Here is a 24809-nt window from a genome sequence, read left to right as displayed (position 1 = left end):
ATTGAGCCTCATTTCATGACTTTTACGGCGGTCGTTAAGGGAAACCATTGTTCGCAATGGGCGTTTTTTTTGGCAGAAATCAGCAGCAAATGTAAGTTTCCAGAAAAAAAAATGTTCTAGGGATGCTGCAAAGAAGCCATGAATTTAGTTACTGAGCACCCAAAATGCGATCACATGATCAAAAGGGGGGGTGTCAAGCCTGCAGTTATATTCCCTTTAGGATCTTTGGCCTGCCACACTCTCTCTCTTTCTTTACTCTGCCGTTCATTAGTGGGGAATTGGGAGGGGGGAATAGTAAGGAGTAAAATGTGTTTGTCTTCAAAATAAAAAAAAAATCCTTTCTAGAAATCAAGGCCATTCTTTGTCTCTGCACCTCTGTACCTGACCGGAACTAGATGGGAGGGAAATGCCAGCATGGCAGAGGAAGATTGGACCATGTGATGGACTTGTGGGTGTGGGGACAAGATCATGAACTTTCAACTGGGTGGGAAACCCAGGAAGCTTTCAGATTCGGGTTTCCACAATTTGTACCAACATGTCTCTCTTATTAAATTGGAACGCTGATGAAAGCTACGCCTTGGACACTGATTTAATTCTGGATGATATTTGGAACACTGATTTGGGGGGGGGGGGGGAGACAATCAGAACTTCAAACCTAGTTTGTAAGTAGCAGGGTCCATTGTAACTTCAGCCGCTAAGCAACCAGTTGTAGGAAAGGTCCTAAATGGGGCAACATTAACAACTCTCTCCCTTAGCAACAGAAATTTTGGGCTCCATTGATTAATTTGATTTTGCACTTAATAACTGCAGCTAGACTGTTGGTGGCGCAATACTGGAAGAAGGAAGATTTGCCTACAATTCAAGAATGGACATTGAAAGTCACAAATTTAGCCGAGATGGCTAAAATATCTGCATATCTTAAGGACTACTCAAACGAGAGATATAAACGAGACTGGGAAAAATGGATCGATTATACTCAAAATAAATATGGGACTAAGAAATTCCAGATGGCTTATGATTAAGATCAGGAATGATATAAATTGTTTAAAGTTAGCCTAGCAAGGAGGAGCTAAGATCAATGTAAAGATGTTATCAATTTTCTATTCTTTTTTCAAATATATTTTAGACTGTTTTTGTTAAAGATTTATACCGTGTATGGGTTCTGGGAAGTCAGGGAAGGGAAGGTTGGGGGGGGAGCAGGGGTGGGTTTCTCGCCCCATTCCAACTGGTTCGGTTGGAACGGGGCCGTCGGCGTCCTCGTGCACGCGCGCGGTGCACGCATGCGTACTAGCTTCTGCGCGACGCTCCAGCTGCTCCTGGAGGATTGCGCAGGCGCTGTATGCGTCCTGCGCATGCGTGGAAGCGCAGAACTCGTCAAAACCGGGTAAGGACCGCGGGCGGGCGAGCGGGCCCTTCGCCATTCCCAGAAGTTACTTACTTCCGGGTTCGCCGACCAACCGGTTCGCAGGGACCGCCGCGAACCGGTTGAAACCCACCCCTGCGGGGGAGGTTGGGGGGGTTGGGGGGGAGGGAGGGAAGTATATTAGGCTTGACGAGGGGTGTTAGATTTTAAAGTAATATGATTGCACATGTATACTGTTTTCTCTTATTTTTTCTTTAAAACTAAGATATGTTAAGTATATTGATAGGGAAGCATAAATGCCATCAACATAGAATGGAGTTTGCTCAGAAGCTGAAATACACCAAGTGAATGAGAGGAAGAGTGGAAAACAGAGGAGAGAAGAAAGATAGGAAGAGAGGGATAGGAGAGAGGGTAAGGGGGGAAGATGAGGAGAATAAGGAGGAGTGGAATGAGGAGAGAGGAGAAGGAGAAAGGAAGGGGAAGTAGAGTAGGAAAGGATGATGGAAGGAAGAAAGGAGGTAGGAGAGAGGTAGAAGAAAGAGGTGTATGGAGAGCAGAAGAGCTAATAATTGGTTATTATCTTTCTGGGAGTTGATGGCAAGAGGAACTGATGTAATTATTACTTGATACAATATCATAGTGGCTATATAATAGTATACATGTGATTATATGTGATGAAAATGGAAAATAAAAAAAAGTATTTTGAAAAAAAAAAAAAGAAATTTTGGCCTCCATTATGGCCATAAGTAAAGGACTACCTGTGTCTACTCCATAAAGATTTGAAAGGAGGAAATGAAAGAACAGGCAGATCAACCCTCAACGAGTTTGTCACCAAGCGATGACAGGAAAATATTCCCTATTACTATCCACTGTCAAAACGTTTAATTACAAGGATAATATTTTAATGATAAACTCCTTGCAATTGAAAAAAAAAAATTATCAACTTTCTTCGTCCCAAAGGTGCTTTTTTTTCAAGAGGCAACTGGACTTTCTGGTTTTCCTTTGAAGCAGTTTCGCTTCTCATCCAAGAAGCTTCTTCACCTCTGACTGGATGATGGAGAATGGAAGGATTTCAGTCAGAGCGGAAGAAGCTTCTTGGATGAAAAGTGAAACGTCTTCAAAGAAAAATCAAAAGCTCAGTTGCCTCTTTAAAAAAGCACCTTTGGGACAACCATGACCTGGATGAGAATCTCCATAGATATCAATTTTCTTAGCTTCCCTGTAAAATAAGGTCGAAGTGGCGCAGTGGTTAAAATTCAGTATTCTAGGCCAGTGTTTCTCAACCTTGGCAACTTGAAGATGTCCGGACTTCAACTCCCAGAATTCCCCAGCCAGCGAATGCGAATGCTGGCTGGGGAATTCTGGGAGTTGAAGTCCAGACATCTTCAAGTTGCCAAGGTTGAGAAACACTGTTCTAGGCTAACTCTGCCCACTGCCAGAAGTTTGATGCTGACCTGCTCAGGGTTGACTCAGCCTGCCATCCTTCCGAGGTTGGTAAAATGAGGACTCAGATTGTTTTTTGGGGGGGGAATAGGCTGACTCTGTAAAACCACTTAGAGAGGGCTGTAAAGCACTGTGAAGCAGTATATAAGTCTACTAAGCACTATTGCTAAGTGGGGTAAATATCTATTTTCCCCGCTTTTCAGTTCTGCAACTGTGGTCTTCCTCTTTCACCCGTGCCTGTCCATTTTAGATTACATTCAAAGCTGGAATTAACCTCAGTCGTATTGATAAAGTCCTAAAGTACTGAAGGGGGGGAAAAAAAACCCAAAAACAAAAATGCACCAAATAGGACGCGCTTAACGATCACATAGAAACGATGCTAAATACATTGCTTTTAGCTCTGGTGCGGTACAATCGGTGTTGTTGGTTCTTTCTTTAAAATCTTTTTTAAAAAAAAATTCTGATTAAAGTCTCTGGTAACTGTTCCTTTTTATTGTTATTTATAACCTGTCTCAGAGGGTGGTGCAGGGAAAAAAGGGGGGGATAACATGAAAAACCCACAGCGAACGACCCCATAGAGCTGCCAGCAAGGCGGTTTAATATTGCTGGGATTTGCATCTTATCAACCCCATTCACGCTGGGCCCGAGACCCCGGTGCTAATTTCCAGTAAATTTCACGCTTGATGTCTCACTGTTGTGGGTCACTGGCAGTTCGTCTAAATAAGCCAGTGCCTCTATCTAAATATTCAAGGCGTGTTTTAACAAAAAAAAATGTTTTTAAAATTTTTTTTTTGCAATAGACGGCGCAGCTTTGTAGCTGGCTGGAATGCATTTATAAGAAAACCGCCTTTTCCCTTCTCAATATGATTTTATTTATTGTATAGAATGTATCTGGATGGGGATATAAATACATGCACAGAAGAGCCAATGTGTAGGGATGGCAAACACACACACACACAAACACACACACACACACACACACACACACACACACACACGCCCCAGTCTAAATTAGACCCCCTGCACTGACTTGTAAAGAATTCCCCCCTTCCTCCACTAATGTCAATTCTCAACATGGCAAAAAGCTCCCTCTAATCTTTTCCTTCTCATTACACACAATTTTAGAGTCATTTTACCCACGGTGCAGCCGTTTCTTCGCAATGTGTGTACATATGCATGTATTTGTGTGTTCTTAGTCTCACCAAGGGGTGCTATAATTGTTTATTTTCATTCCCGGCTTAATCCTTTCCTGCTTCTCCTTGTAGCCCCGACTAACATGGAAACTAAAATTGCAAACAACTCTCCAAGGGGGAACGGCGAGATTGACAACACGAGCCCGGAGTTTTTATACCTGCCTGTGCTGGATAATATCTAAGTAGGAAGTTGTTGGGTTTTTTTTTTTTTTAAAGGGGCAAGGCAAAACCTTGGGACTGATGGCTTTTCACGCAGAGAATCTATTAGATTCCCCCAAACCACTCTGCAGGTTCCTAGCCCCTGTTGAGTTCCAGACTGCAGGATGCTGCGGTGATTGAGATCAAGGGGGTATTGTTTTTTGACCAGCCACCGACCAACCTCCAGTTTTCCTCCTCCTTGTTAGTCTACAGAGCTACAGAGATAAATAGGTAGTTCTTGACTGGAGACTATTTGGCTCAAAGTTACAACAGCACTGAAAAAAATAACTTATAACCAGTCCTCGCACTTACGACCATCACAGCATCCCCATGGTCACATGATCAAAATTCAGGGGCTTGGCAAACCAGCATGTGTTTATGATGGTTGCAGCGCCCTGGGGTCATAACAGAATAACAGAGTTGGAAGGGATCTTGGAGGTCTTCTAGTCCAACCTCCTACTCAAGCAGGAAACCTTTACTATTTCAGACAAATGGTTGCCCAATTTCTTCTTTAAAACCTCCAATGTTGGAGCATTCACAAGTTCTGGAGGCAAGTTGTTCCACTGGTTAATTGTACTCACTGTCAGGAAATTTCTCCTCAGTTCTAAGTTGCTTCTCTCCTTGATTAGTTTTCAACCATTGCTTCTTGTTCTACCCTCAGGTGCTTTGGAGAATAGTTTGACTCCCTCTGAGATATTGGAAGACTGCTATCATGTCTCCCCTGGTCCTTCTTTCTATTAAACTAGACATACCCAGTTCCTGCAACTGTTCTTCATATGTTTTAGTCTCTAGTCCCCTAATCCTCTTTGTTGCTCTTCTCTGCACTCTTTTTAGAATCTCAAAATCTCTTTTACATTGTGCTGATCAAATCTGAATGCAGTATTCCAATATTCATGTGACCACCATTTGAAACCTTCTCAACTGGTTCCAGCAAGCGTGGGGAAAACCAGATTTGCTTAGTGTCCAAATGAGTCACTTAATAACTGCAGCAATTTACTTAACTGTGGCAAGAGAGTTGTAAAATTGGGTATAACTCACTTAGCCGTGGTGGCGCAGTGGTTAGAATGCAGTACTGCAGGCTACTTCTGCTGACTGTCGGCTGCCAGTAGTTCGACAGTTCGATTCTCACTGGCTCATGGTTGAATCAGCCTTCGATTCTTCTGAGGTCAGTAAAATGAGGACCCAAATTGTTGGAGGCAATAGGCTAACTGTCAATCCTGAAGCTGACCTGACCGAGGCCATTTTGAGGCTCCAGTGTTGACACAGCTGAGGGATAGGGAGAGGGGAGTAGAGATCGCTGGGGTTTGTAGCCAAAACAAAATACTTTCTCCTGGGAACCAAGGACATTCCCACAGGTGGTCGGAGAGAGGAAGAATGAAGTTACCAGGCAACCAGGCGACACGTTGATTGGACCATGTGACTGGTGGTTTGTGGAAGGAGGAAAACCTTTATTTTTAATTAGGTGAAAACTGCGGGGAACATTCAGAGTCAGTTTTCACCAGCCTGTGCCAATAAACTTATTATTTGAGGAATTTACCTGCCTAGGAATTCTGTTTGCTATGAGTGTTATTACTTGGAACCCTTACACTAACTCTGTAAACTGCTTAGAGAGGGCTGTAAAGCACTGTGAGGCGGTATATAAGTCTAAGTGCTATTGCTATAGTGCTATTAACAATTGCTTTGATTAGCAGTGGAAATTCTGGTTCCAATTGGGGTCGTAAGTCGAGGACTATGATGACAAAATAGGAAGCCATCTGAGTGGATGACAGTCCGCTTTTCAGCCCAATTTGTTTTATTTTCTGGAGCCTGGGGGAGGTGGGGACAAAGGGTTACTGAAAATAGATGCATTTAATTTAGCCTCCCTCTGGCTTGGCATCTCTGTTTTGCATCCTAAATTGAAAAGGGAAATAAGTAGCATTGCCAAAAGTCATCACTATGATGCCAGTATTTAACTCTTTGATCCTACGGGGTTTCCAACAGTTGCTAGAGACCCACGCAGGGTGCCAAACATCAAATCCTGATTTACATATCCTCTCCTATTTTATGATCATTTGCATCTGTAAGTAAAGGGGAGCCTCCATTCAGCTCCGTGAAATTGCTTTAAATGTATCGATATGAAATTTGGCACCACAGAACCATCCTGACTATAGTCAGTCCTCGCCTTACAACCGAGTTGTAAGTTTTTTTATTGTTTCATTTTCATAACGCATAATCGCATGTATACTATTACGTAGCCCACATCATATTGTATTATTAAATGTTTACATCAGTTCATCTTACCATCAGCTCCCAAAAACAATTATTGGCTCTTCTGCTCTCCATACACTCTATTTGTACCTTATCCATCACTTTCTTCTCCCTCTCTCCTCCCACTCCCTCCCTCCTTTCTTCCCTCTGTCATCTTTCCCTTCTCTACTTCCCCTTCCTCTCTCCTTCTCCTCTCTCCCCTTTCCACTCCTCCTTTCTCTCCTCCTCTCCCTCACAGAAACCGCTTTGGTCGCATTGACCGATGATCTCTGGAGGGCCAGAGATGGAGGCCATGCGTCCATCCTGGTTCTCCTTGACCTCTCAGCGGCTTTCGATACCATTGACCATGGTATCCTTCTGCGACGACTGCGGGAGGTGGGGGTGGGAGGCACTGTTTTGCAGTGGTTCTCCTCCTACCTCTCGGACAGGTCGCAGTCGGTGTTGGTCGGGGGGCAGAGATCGTCCCTGAGCCCCCTAACATGCGGGGTGCCGCAGGGTTCGGTCTTATCCCCCCTACTATTTAACATATACATGAAACCGCTGGGCAAGATCATTCGGAGGCACGGGATAAAATACCACCAATATGCGGACGATACGTAATTGTATCTGTCCGCCCCGTGCCAACTCAATGAAGCGGTGGACGTGATGAACCAGGGTCTTGAGGCCGTTAAGAACTGGATGAGCGCTAACAAACTGGTACTCAACCCGGACAAGACCGAGTGGCTGTTGTGTTTCCCTCCCAAAAATTTGGCCAATGTTCCAACACTTAGGCTGGGGGGTCAAATTTTATACCCCTCAGATAGGGTCCGCAACTTAGGAGTCCTCCTGGACCCACAGCTGACGTTTGACCACCAGTTGTCGGCTGTGACCAGGGGGGCATTTGCCCAGGTTCGCCTGGTCCGTCAGTTGCGGCCCTACCTAAACCGGGAGGCCCTCGCAACAGTCACTCGAGCCCTTGTGATCTCTAGGCTGGAATACTGCAATGGGCTCTACATGGGGTTGCCCTTAAAGTGCATCCGGCGACTGCAGTTAGTCCAGAATGCAGCCGCGCGAGTGATAGTGGGCGCACCGCGGTTCGCCCACGTTACACCCATCCTCCGCGAGCTGCACTGGCTACCTGTCGATCTCCGGGTGCGCTTCAGGGTATTGATGACCACCTTTAAAGCACTCCATGGTAGTGGATCTGGGTACTTGAGAGACCGCCTTCTGCCGATCACCTCCCTTCGACCGATTAGATCGCACAGACTGGGCCTCCTCCGCACTCCATCTGCCAATCAATGTCGACTGGCGACTACACGGAGGAGAGCCTTTTCTGTTGCAACTCCGACCCTGTGGAACGACCTCCCCGTCGAGATCCGCACCCTCACCACCATCCAGACCTTCCGCACAGCCCTCAAGACCTGGCTCTCCCATCAGGTCTGGGGATAGGTTCCCAATTTACCCGCCCGAGTGTTGACTGTTGAATGCAAGTTGTGTTTTTATTATTTTCTTTCTTTTGTTCACATATTGTTTGTCTTTGATAGTGCACCCCCTTCCCTTTGATTGTAAGCCGCCCTGAGTCCCCTCAGGGAAAAGGGCAGCCTATAAATCTCAATAAACAAACAATAAACATAAACACTTGCCCTCTCTCCTATCCATCTCTTCTTTCCTTACCTCTCTCCTCTACTTCTCACTCTTCATCTCATTTACTTGGTGTATTTCAGCTTCTGAGCAAGCTCCATTTTATGTTGATGGTATTTATAATTCCTTTCCTTACAACTGTTCTTTTAGTGACCATTCCAAGTTATAAAGTTGAAGTTACAACTGCCAAAACCTCTTAGGGAGATATTTACAGCTTGACACAATGGTCGGATATGGGAGATTCCATTCTATACCTCACAAGGAGCATCTCTGCATTTGCGGAAAGGCAGAGGTAGAAGACCTGGCTCACATCCTATTTGATTTTTGCTTGTATAAGGGGTTGAGAGACAGGCACCTTGGTCCATATACCAAACGAATGACCCATTGGGATCCCCATATCAAAACAACTTATCTTATGTGCGGCCAGAACCTAAAAATAACATTTAACACAGCAGTGCTTAAATAATCCCTTATCTGTATCCTCTTCCCTGACTTGGATTGTGAGCCGCCCTGAGTCCCCTCCGGGGAAAAGGGCGGCATATAAGTGCAATAAATTCAATTCAATTCAATAAAATGGTTCGGTTGAGATCTGCATATGTGGGACTGATTGGGGTAGATTGCAGGGGTGAAACTGAAATACAATTTTATCATATTTTATCTGTATCTTCAATTATTGTGTTCTACTCCCATTTCATTTTAGACTGTATTTTATTCCAATTCCATTTTAAATTGTATTTTATCAAATTCCATTTTAAACTGCTTTTTATCAAATTTTAGTAATAATTTGTTTCGGGAACTTTGCCCTTTGATATGGCCTAAGGGCTAATCAATAATACACAATGTCAATAAAGGCACTGAAAAACTTAGGATTGTTTTTTTGCACTTAAGACTGTGGTGGTGGCATCTCTGTGGTCATGTGATAAAAATTAGGGCACTTGGCAACTGACTCATATTTATGACGGTTGCAGTGTACCGGGGTCGTGCGACCCCCTTCTGACAAGCAAAGTCAATGGAGAAGCCAGATTCACTTAACAACCGTGTTACTCACTTAACAATTGCAGTGATTCACTTAACAGCTGTGGCAACAAAGGTTGAAAAATGGGGCGAAATTTACTTAGCAACAGAAATGTTGAGCTGTCGTGGTCGTAAGTCAAGGACTACCTGTAAAACAGTGGCTAAGTAGCTAAATATTGACACAGAAAATGACCAGACAAACTATGACCATGACAAACAAGACCAGACCGAATCGTCCCACCAACATTAATTAATTTGTGGTCTCATACTAGCCTGCCCAGTCAGTCTAACCTTATTTTGCTTCACATGAAACAAGAATAGCAATTAGTCCTTGCCTTACAATCATTCATTTAGCGACCAGATTTACTTAAAAACCACATGCTTCATTTAACAACTGCAGTGGTTTGCTTAACAACCTAGGCAAAAAAAAGTTCCTAAAATAGAGAGCAATTCACTTAACCGCCTTGCTTAGCAACAGAAATTTTAGGTTTCACTTACAGTCATAATTCAAGGACTACCTGTACCACTAAACCCAAAGATACTCTTTTCAAGAGGCAACTGGACTTTCTTATTTTTCTTTGAAGACATTTCGTTTCTCACCTTTAAACCGCTGCATGGCCTAGGACCTGGATATCTACGGGACCGTCTTCTGCCACACACCTCCCAGCGTCCGATAAGATCCCAAAGGGTGGGCCTTCTCCGGGTGCCGTCAACTAGACAATGTCGTTTGGCGGCCCCTCGAGGGAGGGCCTTCTCTGTGGCTGCCCCAGCCCTATGGAACGATCTACCCCCCGAGATCCGGACCCTCCCCACTCTCGCGGCCTTCCGCAAAGCCATTATGACCTGGCTTTTCCGGCAGGCCTGGGGCTGTTGACCTCTTGAATGAGGTCCAGCCCCATTAAGATTGAGTGCATGTTGTATCTCTTTTAACCTGTCTTGTCTTCTACTTTTTAAACTTTTTAGTGTTCCTTTTATTGTTTCTTATGTAAGCCGCCCGGAGTCCTTCGGGATTGGGCGGCATATAAATGTATTAAACTCAAACTCAACTCATCCAAGAAGCTTCTTCAGCTGTAACCGGATGGTGAGGAATGGAAGGATTTATATTCCCTGCAGACAGCTGGTCATTTGCATCCTTTTAGAGAGTCATTGAGGCTGCCTGGAGGTTTATCTGTGTCCTTAGGGTCACCTGAGTAGTGCAAATACGTGTGAAGCCTTCTTGGAACTGTTGAAAGGACGGTGTTGTGAACTGGAGATAAGATGGTGTTGTATCTTTATCCCTCTATTGAGAGAGGGCTGCTCAATTTTGACATAGGTGGCCTCTTTAACTCCTCTTTCAAACCAGACTCTGAGGACACAAATAAACCTCCAAGTGGCCTCAACGACTCTCCAAAGAATGCAAATGACCAGCTGTCCACAAGGAAGATAACCCTTCCATTCCCCACCACCCACTCAGAGCTGAAGAAGCTTCTTGGATGAGAAGTGAAACGTCCTCAAAGAAAAACAAGAAAGTCCACTTGCCTTTTGAAAAAAGCACCTTCGGGACAACCATGACCTGGATGACTGAGAATCTCCATAGACATACACCACTAAATCCACTGCTAAATTTCACTAATTGTCCCTGTCATCCACTCTCTACCAGCACCACAGATTCTCACCATACTCCTTCCACTTTTTTTTTTAATAATAATCACCTTTCATTCCACCTGAGAAACCTCTCCAGTTGGCGAAGACAATCAGCGGAAGTCCTTCCCGATTAAAATCCTTAATGGCTTCTGCGGTTTTGAAAGCAGAGTCAGGAAACCATACTTGGCCAGCTTGCTGAATAATCTGTGGCAGGGGGGTGGAAATGCGAACCGGTTAAGATTCTGCGCAATTCGGCGAACCGGAAAATCCCACCACTGGCTGGCCTCGCCCATCCCGCCCTATCTTGCCTCTCCTGCCTTGGCCAGTGGCTAGAGTCATGACCGCACCCAGCTACTCTCTGGCTAGAGTCGTACTCGCTCGCCCAGACTACGCGGCCCAGCTGATCTCTGTGCCTCACCCACTCTGCTCACTGCGGCAGCCCGTGAAAGCAAGGCGCTCACTCGAAGGGCCGCCTCGGGGTAGACATGGCTAGGCTCAGCCGCCTTTTGGGCCTGGCTCTCGCTATCCTTCCACCCCCATGCCACCCGTTCACCCTTCGGCTTGGATCGGGGGATGCACCAGTTCCTGGCTCTGGCCTTCCCCGGGGCCTTTGCCCACATGCCGCCTACTTGCCCTTCACCTCGGGTCGGGGGATGCGCCAGTCCCTGGCTCTGGCCTTCCCTGGATCCAAGCATCTAATCTTTCTCTAGTGGTCATACAGATGTTTTCAGCCCATATGTGAGTTGCCCACCTTAGAAACAACAGTTACCTTGGCTTCTGAGTCTAGATTTGCAGGATCTGCAGGAATGCTCAGTTCTACTGTCCTCGTTTCAACAGCAACCACTCCAAGTGGTATGCCACCTAGCCTAATAAAAGCAAAAACACAACATTAAATGCCTAAGCAACATTCCCCAGCATTGTTCCAAACTCTGCTTTTGATTTTTAAAACTTGTGTAATGCTTAGAAGAAGCCTCAGACAAAATCATTTTTACAAAATAAACTTAATGTAGATAAAGGCAAAGATTTCCCCTGTCCAGTTGTGTTTTGACTTTAGAGCAGGGGTTTCAAACCCAAGGCCTGCAGGCCAGATTCAGCCTGTGGGGCACTTAGATCTGGCCCGTGGGCCCACCCTGGAAACAGTGAAGGACTGGCCCGTGATCAAATGTCTAGCATGACTATACACTGAAGTACATGGAATGCTGTCATCTTCCCACCAGAATGGTACCTATTTATCTACTCGCATTTGCATGCTTTCAAACTGCTAGGCGATCAGGAGCTGAAGCAGGTAACGGGAGCTCACCCCGTTACACAATGGTGGGGTCTCAAACCTGGGCTGTCAGCTTTCTAGCTGACAAGCTCAGCGTCTCTAAAAATCATCACACACACACACACACACCCTAAATTGAACATAAAGAACATAAAATAATAATAAGGAAGAGCCACTGACATAGATACATCAACCACCCAAATTCTTGATTAGGTGTGATTACAGATCTGCAGATACATGGATTGTTCACACTTTGAAAATGATTTGTGAGAAATGTTTTCACTTGGATGAGCACAGAACTCCTTTCTGTCACTTGTTAAAGCAACTTGCTTTTTTCAAGCTTTCTTGCAGGTCTGAGAAACAGCTACTGTAACTTTAAAATATGTAGTAACTTTAATGAGTGGACTCTTTAAAGCAGCAGTATCTTTTTTCAGGGTTCCCCATAACAAAGCATTATGATCTTTAAAAAAAAAAAGATACAAAATGATGGATTAAATAAACCACAGATAAATACAGGTAGTCCTCGACTTACAACATTTCCTTTAGTGACTGTCCAAAGTTACACCGGCACCGAAAAAAGTGACTTATGACCATTTTTCAGACTTACGACTGTTGCAGAATTCCCGTGATCATTGATCAAAATCTGGGCACTTGGCAACTGACTCATATTTATGATGGTTTATCATGTGATTACCTTTTGCAACCTTCTTACAAGCAAATCCAATGGGGAAGCCAGATTCATTTAACGATGGTGTTACTAACTTAATAACTACAGCGATTCACTTAATAACTGTGGCGACAAAGGTCGTAAAATTCACTTAACAAATGTTTCACTTAGCAAAGGAAATCCTGGGCTCAACTGTGGTCGTAGGTTGAGGACTAGCTGTAATATTATCTATTAAAGTTCAGAAATAGACTTACAGATCCACAAGGATCATGTAAAGTCTTGAGAGTCTGGCTTACAAATGAGCTCATTTTGAGGAGGGGTATTCCTGACATTTTGACCTTAAAATGAGTGGTCCTGGCCTTATCAGAAATGTTCATGGTGTACAGCAGTGATGGCGAATGTTTTTCTGCTCGGGTGCCAAAAGGGTGCACGGGTGCATGATAGCGTGTGTGCGCGTGCCCAGACGCATAATGCAATGTCATCCCCCACGCATGCACACACAATCCCCCCCGGTCCCCCCCCCCCCCCGCACATGCACACAGGCCTCACTGAAGCCTCCGCATTTCCGGTAGGCAGGTTGGGCGGTTTTTTGCCCTCCTCAGGCTTCACGACTGCCTCCTGAAACCTGGGAAGGCGCAAAACGGCCCAACAGGCTGACCAGAAATTCAGAAAAGAGCTCCTGATTCCTGCTCAGAATATGTCCCAAACAATTAGAACTAGCCTCAAAATGCTTTTGTAAAGATCAGAAGAGCTTTCTGAAGCTCAGAACATTTTGGATTCAAAATATTTTGCATCTCAGTAGTTCTGTGTTTTGTATTTGCCAATAACACACCATGACCCTGATTCCTTTTTAATTCCGTTATCCTGCTAACTTACAGGGTCCTTATACTAATAACAAGAATCTTAAGTGCTCTGAGGATGCCAAAGTGCTCTAGGCATGACTATTATTGTCGCTGCTATTCTTAAATGTTGTTAAAAGACTTACCTGGCTCTCCCAACCACAACCGTCTGAGCCCAGGGCTGCATGATCTCCGAAAATGAGCCGTAATCAAAGAAACCACTCAGCCACTGGCCCTTCTGAGCTGTAAAGAGAGGGAGAAAAGGGGAAATATTAAGAAGAGTGGAAACTTAGCATGACTTGGTGCCATGGAAGATGATGGTATGGAGAACAGAAGAGGAAACTTGAGTTCTACTGGAATGGTGAATCTTCTTTTCTTGTCCCAAAAGTGTCTTTTTTTAAAAGGCAATTGGATTTTTTTTTAAAAAAAAAACCTCTTTGTTTTTCCATGACACGTCTTCAGAACTGAAGAAGCTTCTTGGATTAGAAACATCCAAACATCTTCAAGAAAAAAAAAGTCTTAAAAAAAGCACCTTTGAGACAACCATGACCTGGATGACTTGAGAATCTCCATAGACATTTTCTTCCCAACATGCAAGTTGTCCAAGAAGAAGATAGTAAAGAGAGTTTCCCATCTATCATTTCTCCACTCTCCCACTCATTCCCTTCTTTTCTATTATGAGATAGAGAGCTTATCTTGAACTTGGACTTGTGGACTTCAATTCCCAGAATTCCCCAGCTAGCATAGCCAACTGGACAACTCTGGGAATTAAAATAGCAATAGCAATAGCAATAGCAGTTAGACTTATATACCGCTTCATAGGGCTTTCAGCCCTCTCTAAGCGGTTTACAGAGTCAGCATATCGCCCCCACAGTCTGGGTCCTCATTTTACCACCTTGGAAGGATGGAAGGCTGAGTCAACCTTGAGCCAGTGAGATTTGAACAGCTGAACTGCAGATAACAGTCAGCTGAAGTGGCCTGCAGTACTGCACCCTAACCACTGCCCCACCTCGGCTCCACAGGTCTGTGAAGGTTCAACACTCCTAACCTATATAAATATTTAGGTGTTCTAGAACCAAAGGCTAAGTTTACATGAGATCACCACCATTTCTTCTTGATGTCCATATTACGGCTTCTGCTCACTCAGTTTTTCAGTTTCTTAAATATTAGGCAAAATTAAAAAGAGAAATGGCATACAGACAAGCATCTTTATTACATCTTTATTGCCTTAGGTTCCCAATAGGTCACTCCAGCATTTTTAGAAGACAATGGTGTGCATCAGCAGCCCACTGCTATGTTTGTAAATTTGCTCGCTTGCCCAGAGAAAGCCAAAGATCAACTGGAAACTGACAGGACACAATATGTTTAACCCGTTCACTGAATTAACTTATCTACTCCCTTCACACAATGCACTGACCACACAGGTTGGATTTCAACAGCTTAAGTCACTTTAAAAACTAACCCAGGTTAACTATCCTAGCAAGGGAGTTTGTAAGACCTTTTCCTGACTTGTGTACACGTGTTGTCCGAATACAGCCATTGAATGTTGAGGAAGGATTTAGTCTATAATTCTAAACTAGATAGATGGATAGAGATAGATAGATATAAGAAGAGATGATAGATAGATAGATAAGATAGATAGATAGATAGATAGATAGATAGATAGATAGATAGATAGATAGATAGATAGATCGGAGAGAGAGAGAGATGGCTAGAGATAGAGATGGAGATAGATGGATAGAAATAGATAGATATAAGAAGATAGATAGATAGATAGATAGATAGATAGATAGATAGATAGATAGATAGATAGATCGGAGAGAGAGATGGCGATGGATGGATAGATAGATAAGAGAGAGAGAGAGATGGCTAGAGATAGAGATAAATGTATAGATAGATATAAGAAGAGAGATAGATAGATAGATGATAGATAGATGATAGATAGATGATAGATAGATAGATAGATAGATAGATAGATAGATAGATAGATAGATAGATAGATAGATCGGAGAGAGAGAGATAGAGATGGAGATAGATGGATAGAAATAGATATAAGAAGAGAGATAGATAGATAGATAGATAGATAGATAGATAGATAGATAGATAGGAGAGAGAGATGGCGATAGATGGATAGATAGATAAGAGAGAGAGATGGCTAGAGATAGAGATAGATGGATAGAGATAGATAGATATAAGAAGAGAGATAGATAGATAGATAGATAGATAGATAGATAGATAGATAGATAGATAGATAGATAGCAATAGCAGTAGACTTATATACCGCTTCATAGGGCTTTCAGCCCTCTCTAAGCGGTTTACAGAGAGTCAGCATATTGCCCCCAACAATCCGGGTCCTCATTTTACCCACCTCGGAAGGATGGAAGGCTGAGTCAACCCTGAGCCGGTGAGATTTGAACCGCTGAACTGCTGATCTAGCAGTAGCCTGCAGTGCTGCATTTAACCACTGCGCCACCTCGGCTCTTAGATAGATAGATTGGATAGATGGCGATAGATGGATAGATAGATAAGAGAGAGAGAGATGGTTAGAGATAGATGGATAGAGATAGATAGATATAAGAAGAGAGATAGATGATAGATAGATAGATAGATAGATAGATAGATAGATAGATAGATAGATAGATAGATAGATAGGATAGATGGATATAGATAGATAAGAGAGAGAGATGGAAATAGATGGATAAATAGATATAAGAAAGATAGATAAATAGATAGATAGATGATAGATAGATAGATAGATAGATAGATAGATAGATAGATAGATCGGAGAGAGAGATGTAGATAGATGGATAGATAGATAAGAGAGAGATGGATAGAGATAGAGCGCGAAAGAGAGATGTAGATAGATATAGATAGATATAAGAAGAGAGAGAGAGATAGGAGAGAGAGAGAGATGGATATAAATAGATAAGAGAGAGTTGGAAATAGATGGATAGATATAAGAAGAGGTAGGTAGGTAGGTAGGTAGGTAGGTAGGTAGGTAGGTAGGTAGGTAGGTAGGTAGGTAGGTAGATAGATAGAGAGAGAGAGAGAGAGAGATAGATAGATAGATAGATAGATAGATAGATAGATAGATAGATAGATAGATAGATAGATAGAGACGGACGGACAAATGATAGGCTGGGGAATCCTAGGAATTGAAGTCCATACATCCTAAAGTGGCCAACCTTGAGAAACACAGGGTGGTTGTCGTGGGGAAAATAGGAGGAGGAAAATGTCTTGGCTATGTTCACTGCCTCGAGTTATTTGTAAAATAATAATAATAATGTTGGGACACAAATAAATAAATAAATATTTAAAACATTCACTGGACTGGACTGCCGTCTGTCAGAAATGATGTAGGGCAGTGATGGCTAAACCTTTTGTTGTTGCTTGCCGAAAGTACGCTTGCCCACACCCGTAATGAAATGTGTGCGTGGCCCCTCTCACGCACCTCTGCGCATGAGCGGGCAACCACCCCTTGCGCTCCCCCCCCATATGCACATACAACCCACACACCCCTCCTGCGCCCCGTTTTGGGCCTAGCAGGCCTCTCTGAAGCCTCCTGAGATGGAAAACGGGACACGGGGGGACGGACCGCACCCCCCTGTGCTCCCCCTCCCCCCTGTGCATGCGCACACACAACGCATGCGTGCGTGTCTCTTGCATGCACCCCATCACCCACACATGTGCGGCAGAGATGCAAAAATCAGCTGGCTGGCAGGAGGCACCGGAGCGAGTGCGGTGGAGCTGAGCTGGGGCGATGGCTCATGTGCCCACAAAGAGAGCTGTGTCCCCTGTGGCACGGGTGCCATAGGTTTGCCATCAAACCTATGGGGGGGGTGGACTAAATGACCTACAAGGTCCCTTCCAACTCTTGTTATTCTGTTATTGTTCAAAAGAATCTTTATCTAGCCTCTCTTATCAGCTGTACTTTGCTGATTCTCAGAAGCTGAGACACTCCACTCTCGCAAACACCCCGCACCAATTTTGGACTTTCATCCACCCTGCCACCGACAGGTGGGATATCAGCGTACATTTTGCCCCAGATCGCCTTTCAAAAACGAATGTCCCATTTTTAACAAATAGCACCAGGAGAGACATATTATAATGACAAAACCCGTCTGCCTGCCCTCACCAATGGTTTAATTTGCTCCTCTGCATAAAAAGAGGGCCATTTATCAGCAGACAGCATCAGTTATAGTTAAACGATGGGACATGCGGGTAGATGAGGGAATTTGTGTTGGTTGAAATAAATAACTCTACAGGGTGTTTCTCTCCCCCCTCCCCTTCCTTTCAAGATACAGCAAGCATTTTTCAAAAGAAATCTAAGGCATTAAAGCTGTTGTTTTTCAAGCCTCTTCGGTTTTCTAAATTACGTGTTATCTTTTTCTAAAGATAAGTTATTAGGCTTCTTCCACCCAAATGGGCAACGCTAGCAACGAAGACACCGATAATTGACAGTGGTGGGGTGGCAGATTATTTGAGTGATGATCCACGCCACAGCAGACTGGCATATAGGCTTAAAAGGGACGTGTTCCTCGACCTTGGCAACTTCCAAGTGTTTGGACTTCAACTCCCAGAAGTCCCCAACATGCTGGCTGGGGAATTGTGGGAATTGGAAGTCCACACTTCTTTAAATTTGCTGAGGTTGAGAAACACTGCTTGAAGGTCTCAGATTCGTCTTGGAAACTCTTTCCACGACAAGGGGCTGGGTCAACATCTGAAATGTTTTGGGCAGCTGTTAAAATCCTAAAGCAGGTGTGTCTAACGGGCGGCCTGTGGGCCCGATGTGTACGCACAGGCCACGCCCACCCCAGCTCCGTGAACAAGGGAAAATGTTGCGAAACGTCACGTGACGGCAATGTGACGCCGTGAGTTTGACACCCGTGCCTTAGAGGCAAAGTGATGATGCCATTAATCCAGCTGCCAACAATGTTCAAAATAGTGGGTTAGTACCAAAGGAGGAAAATCCAAAGCAAGGACCCTCAAAGGTCTCTAGGATGTCAAAGCTGCCCAAGCCTTCCAGATGTTGACCCAGCCCTTGTGTTGGGGAGAAAGTGTCACTCTGGAGTTTGTGAGAACTTAAAAATGTGACTCAACAAGGAATAACAGAATAACAGAGATGGAAGGGACCTTGGAGGTCTTCTAGGCCAACCCCCTGCTTAAGGAGGAAACCCTACACCACTTCAGACAAATCGTTGTCCAGTCTCTTCTTGAAAACCTCCAGTGTTGGAACACCCACAACTTCTGGAGGCAAGTCGCCTCACAGATTATTTATTCTGTCAGGAAATTCTAGGTTGGTTGATTGGTTTCCATCCATTGCTTTTTGTCCTGCCTTCAGGTGCTTTGGAGAATAGGTTGACCCCGAATTCTCTGTGTCAGACCCTCAAATATTGGAAAACTGCTATCATGTCACCCTTAAGACCTTTTTTAAAAATTAAAACTAGACGTAACCAATTCCTGCAACTATTCTTTGTATGTTTTAGCCTCCGGTCCTTTAATTGTCTTTGTTGCTCTTCTCTGCACCCTTTCTAGAGTCCCAACATCAGAACAGAAACCAACAGAAATCAAATACAAATCCATGAGCTTCCTCCTCCCCTCCCGGTCACATCTTAAAGTTGCCAAGTTTGAAAAACATCTGTCAATTTTTTTTAAAAAAATGGCTCTGTGTCTGTGTGTTAACTCTGGAACATCTTGAGCAATTTCCATCAAACTTGGTACCCACATGACTTACTCTCTGGAGAAAAATACTGTGGTGAGAAGATACCCCTAACACCCCTCGGGGTTTGTGTTCTGTTAAGATGCAGCCTGTTGTGCCTTTGAGCCGAGGTGGCGCAGTGGTTAAATGCAGCACTGCAGGCTGCTTCAGCTCACTGCAGTTCCGCAGTTCAGCTGTTCAAATCTCACCGGCTCAGGGTTGACTCAGCCTTCCATCCTTCCAAGGTGAGTAAAATGAGGACCCGGATTGTTGTTGGGGGCAATATGCTGACTCTGTAAACCGCTTAGAGAGGGCTGAAAGCCCTATGAAGCGGTATATAAGTCTAACTGCTATTGCTATTGCTATTGCTATTGCTATTAAATGGCTTCGACTGTGCAGCGCAGTGGAGTTGCCATGGTAATGGCTTCACAGTACTCCACAGGCGGGGGGGGGGTTCCCTTTGGTAAGGGGGAAAATCCAACATTAGAAATTATGTTTGGTCTGGACATTTTCCCCCTATAAATAAATACTTGGGCAATGCTGGCCTATGGGCTAGCAGTAGATAAAGAGGCTGGAGTAGGAATAGGAAAACCTGAGTTCTAATCAAGTTAATGTTGAAAAACGCAACATCGAGATCCAACTGGCTCTAAGCGTTAATGCCAACTTTCTCTCTTGCCGCTACCCTGAATTGGCTTTCTCTGATTCCTCCATTGCACAAACATTGTCTCCAAAACCACTCCAAAAACAAAAATCAAAGAAGGAGGAAGGGGGAGCTCAGCGTTTCTGCCCCTTTCTGTTTTGCAATAATTGTGAAAAAGTCCTCTCTTCTCCCCAAAGCCGAGTGCAAAACCAATTAAAAGTGGAGATGTAGGGACGCCAACCTTTGCTGACTCCGACAGAATGGAAAGTGTTTTATCAAGCCTAAACTTGAAATTACTGTGTTCTAATATACCCGTTTTCCCCCACCCATCCACTGCAAAACGTGGCCATCTATTTTAAAATTATCTCTTCATCGGGGAGTCCAGAGAGCTGATCGTTTCGATTCCGGGACCTCGTGTTGAGCGTCAGTTTGAAGAATATCGCGGCGCTATCTCTCCTAATAAACGGCTTTAACTTTTCACCTAAGAGATCTCTCCCTTAACTTATCGGGGAAAATCATCTGCTTCCCTCAATGCCTCTACTAAATTAGAAACCAAAGTCACTCCTGTTTGGGGCATGCAGACTCAAGACAAGGCAGATGAATTGCCAGCAAGATGATTTGAGGAGGGGAGAAGCAAAGAAGGGGAAGAGCATTAGATCCCAAATTGCCAGGGGGAAAAAAAAAAACTACCATTGTCAACAGCTTCATTCTAAGTAGGAACTAGAAGTTGTAAGGTTTCCTAAAAATGCCCTAATTTTTCAAGCACAAGCATACCGAGGAGGAGCAGTGCTGATCGAACCGCCCCGGTTCAGGGGAAAGTTTGATAGGGACTCCAAGAGCAGTTAGCCCTTTTCCTTGACTTAGTTGAGATCGTTTCACCGACAAATGCGCGCCAGACAAAAGTGCGCCGACAAAACCGCGGCGAGAAAACAGCGAGGTCAAAATCGCACACACAGAGGCGTGCTGATAAATGCGCGCCGACGAAAGCGCGCCATCAACAAACAATGCGAAAATAACGTAATGACCCTAACCCTAACCCTAACCCTTACCTTAACCCTAATCATGCTTTTGTGGGCGCGGTTTTGTCGGCGCTCTTTTGTGGGAGCTCTTTCGACCTCGCTGTTTTCTCACCACGGTTTTGTCGGCGCGCTTTTGACGGGCGCACATTTGACGGGTCACGGTTGAGATCCACCTACAGGGCGGGGCATAACCTTTTCCTAGGGGGTCACAGCAACACTTGTAATAACAACACAAATAATTCATACACCATTCGAAAGCCCATCAAAAACTGAGTTTATTGACATGATTTAATAGTCAGTATGACCACCATTAGCCCTTCGAACAGCATTCAAACGAGGTGGATAAGAACACAACAAATCTTCAAACAGTTCCGTTCGATTTTCCAGATTTTTCAACACAGTTTCCAAATTCATTCTCAAAGTTTCAACCGAATATCGATTTTGACCTTGCTCCTGAATCATCAGAGCTTCCACTTCATCCTTAATTATGGCCCCAATGTTCTCTGCCGGATTGAGATCTGGCGAATTTCCCGGCCAGACGTCATTGCCCCAAAATTCGACATTGTTTTCCTTTAACAATTGCTGAGTCGCATTTGCACGCATGCAAGGAGCTTTGTCATGAAGAAAGACAGCCTCACCAACCACCAAGACATTGTCTGGATCACTGAGAAATGGAATGACATTCTCCAATAAAATTTTCTCACGGAAATAACTGCCATCCCAGGATTCCCCTTTATCCTTCAAAACCCAATGCAGTTTCTTGGCTGTGAAAATGACGAAAATCCCGATGCAAGTCGGATTGCGAACGATTTGTCGATATCGTTCATGTTTGGCGATGTCGTCGACGTCTTTAGCCCAAATTCGATCGTTCTGGAAATTCGGTTTTCGAATGGCATAAACGAAGAATTCGTCAGATGGCGCCAAATGAAGAAAATCTTCCTCGGTCCATTCAGACAACCAATCGCACAACCAAAGCCGATCTTGAACGTGTGTTTGAGTTTTCAATGGTTTGCAAATGACGTGGAATGGCTTCAAACCTTCTCGTTCTCGATATCGGCCGATTGTCCTTTGATCAACTCGTTTTCCACGAATTTGAAGGATTTCTTGGGCCACTTTTCGGTTTCCTTTTCGTTGTTTGCGACTGCCAGTTGCAATGATGGCTTTGCTTTCTTGGGACAGTTGCAGAGGACGCCCTTCTCCAAATTTTGTGAAACATTCTTGGGCTGTTTTGTTCCAATTATCAGTAACCCAATCCGGATGACGTTTCAATTTGTTTGCAATCCATTTTCGATTGATAAACGTCGCTCCAGCATCGCGAGCCTCTCGAAAGGCAATGCATTTTATTCTGTCAATGATCCTTTGTTCTTCCGAATCGAATTTTCCAGCCATTCTTAAAGCAAATTTAACATTTAATAGCTCATTCAATTCAGTTTTTTATGGGCTTTAAAATGAGGTGTCGCGGAAGTTGTAAACTGCTGTCGATCTTGCTGTGACCCCCTAGGAAAAGGTTATGCCCCGCCCTGTAGAATGCTATGGACACCTCTACTCATCCCCCAGAGCCACAGTGAATACTATCACAGAGGGACTAGAGGGAGAAGCAAGGGAATGGCTAGCAGCCCTTCACAAGAGGAGAGCCCGCCAACTGCAAGGCGTAGATGACTTCCTACGACTGCTAGAGGCCAGATTTGAGGAGGTGGGGGAGGACCTGTATGCAGAAGATGAGCTCAGCGACCTACAGCAGAGGGGCCGCCCCATCTAAGAGCACATCCGTGAATTTAGGAGAGTCATTGGAAGGCTACCCACTTTACCTGAGCGTCTGTTAGTGCATTTTTTTCAGAACAAGCCTGGACAAGCAGATTTTGAAAATAGCAATAGCAGTTAGACTTATATACCGCTTCATAGGGTTTTCAGCCCTCTCTAAGCAGTTTACAGAGTCAGCATATCGCCCCCAACAACAATCCGGGTCCTCATTTTACCCACCTCGGAAGGATGGAAGGCTGAGTCAACCCTGAGCCGGTGAGATTTGAACAGCCAAACTGCAGAACTACAGTCAGCTGAAGTAGCCTGCAGTGCTGCACTCTAACCACTGTGCCACCTCGGCTCTCAAAAGAAGGCTTGGAACTCCCTCGTTCATATTTTGATTTCTGAGCAGAAATTTGAAAATTTGCAAAATACCGGTAATCCTTCACTTACGACCACAACCACCCCAAAATTTCTGTCGCTAAATGAAACAGTTGTTAAGTTAGATTTGCCCCGTTTTACGACTTTCCTTGCCACAGTTGTTAAGTGAATCACTGCAGTTGTTAAGTTGGTAACATGGTTGTTAAGTGAATCTGGCTTGCTCATTGACTTTTTTTAAAACCAGAAGGTTGCAAAAGGGGATCAACGGGACTCCAAGCCTAGTATTCCACATTTACTTAATACTGCTTCAAGCTCAATTCGCTTCCAAAATGGTGAAAGCAGCCCATTTTACAGAAAGGACCATTCAATTACTTCAACAACTAGCATTCAGGTGCTGTCTAGCTGCATTGAAGTAAAGTCCAATTAAATGACATTCAATTGGACAATGTGACCTGCACTAATAGGGGGAGGGAGAATCCTATACTTTAATTATGTGGGTTTGCACGGGAATTAGTTAGATCTGGTTTTGCCCTCATCAGTGCCAATGCACTCAACAAAGTTTCGCATTAAGAGATTGGATCGTCTCGACGGTGCCCGTTTTGGTTGGGTTCATCAGTCGGAACGTTGACAGCCTTGTTATTAACTAGGCCGCCCAGAATTACTTGATTATGAGATGAGCAGCTTTATCAAATATGAAAAGGGATAAATAATGGGAGTGATATCAAACATAACGAGCCCCCTCCCACACTTCGTCCGGATTGAATCCACCTTCTGAAGTCCACATACTTGGGTGAGGTCGTCCAGCAAGCATCCAGCGAGGATCGTAGGGGGCCTTGGTGGGGAGGAATTCAATTGTTCTGTCTATCGGGTCCTTCACAGTGAGCATCGGGACTGGACTGAACACACTCTAGTACAAAAGAAACAAGCCAGAAAGCCAAGTTATTACGCATTCTTACGGTTCTAATTTTCAGCATGTCCTTCCTTCCCGGAGAAAGCCATGTCAGTTAGAAAGCCTCTGTCTTGTTATCTGTTTGGAGAGAAAAATCCCTCTTTGGGGATATTATTACCCTGTTTCCCTGAAAATAAGACCTCCCTGGATAATAAGCCCAATTTAGCTTTTGAGAGCATGCGCTAAAATAAGCCCTCTCCTGAAAATAAGAACTCCCCGAAAATATTTAAACGCTTGCGCAGCCGGTCCCCGCCATTTCCGAGGGGAGAAAAGGGGGAACATGCCCTATGCGTCCCACATGCACCGGCCATCCACACGGAACGGCCTTGCGGAGGCCACTCCCGCAAACCCTAGCTACTGCGCCCCTTCTCTTAGTGACGACTGCAAAAAGAGCGGCAGGCCCAGCGACGCTAGGGCTGGCAAGAGTGTGCCAGAAACAGAGACAGAACTTCCGGCCCTCTCTGGATCAGCTGATCCACGGACCGACGTTAAGGGGCCTCCTGCACCTCAAAAATAATAAGACCTCCCCGAAAATAAGGCCAAGCGCTTATTCGGGTGTCAAAAGAAAATAAGATCCTGACGGTAACACAAGCAGTCCTCAACTTACAATCATTCATTTAGTGACTAAAGATCCAATGGCACTCAAAAAAAGGGACTTGTAAGCGTTTTGCACACTTAAGACCCATTGCGGCATTCCCATGGTCGCATGATCAAAATTCGGACACTTGGCAACTGGTATATACAGGTAGTCCTTGATTTGCAACGGTTCATTTAGTGACCGTTCAAAGTTACAACACCACTGAAAAATGTGGACTTATGACCAGATTCACTTAAGAAATGGATTACTAACTTATCAGCCGCAGTGATTCACTTAACAGCTATGCCAAGAATGGTCGCAAAATGAGGCA

The 24809-nt window shown here is 44.4% G+C and overlaps 1 protein-coding gene across 4 annotated transcripts in view; it reads right to left on the bottom strand.

The window, feature by feature from the left end:
• ACACA (acetyl-CoA carboxylase alpha) overlaps positions 1-24809 on the bottom strand; it is a 308466-nt gene that overhangs the window by 38870 nt on the left and 244787 nt on the right. For all 4 annotated transcript variants that reach the window (XM_032214921.1, XM_032214922.1, XM_032214923.1 and 1 more), the window contains 4 exons: positions 23739-23859; positions 13621-13717; positions 11471-11567; positions 10770-10905 (listed from right to left, as the gene is read on the bottom strand). In XM_032214921.1, the coding sequence (XP_032070812.1) occupies positions 10770-10905; positions 11471-11567; positions 13621-13717; positions 23739-23859 (451 nt within the window). The remainder of the gene's footprint in view (positions 1-10769; positions 10906-11470; positions 11568-13620; positions 13718-23738; positions 23860-24809) is intronic.

The sequence above is a fragment of the Thamnophis elegans genome, chromosome 4 (genome assembly GCF_009769535.1).
Source record: "Thamnophis elegans isolate rThaEle1 chromosome 4, rThaEle1.pri, whole genome shotgun sequence".
NCBI lineage: Eukaryota > Metazoa > Chordata > Lepidosauria > Squamata > Colubridae > Thamnophis > Thamnophis elegans.
Note: the sequence above shows the minus strand (reverse complement) of the source record. Positions and strands in the feature narration are given on the sequence as shown.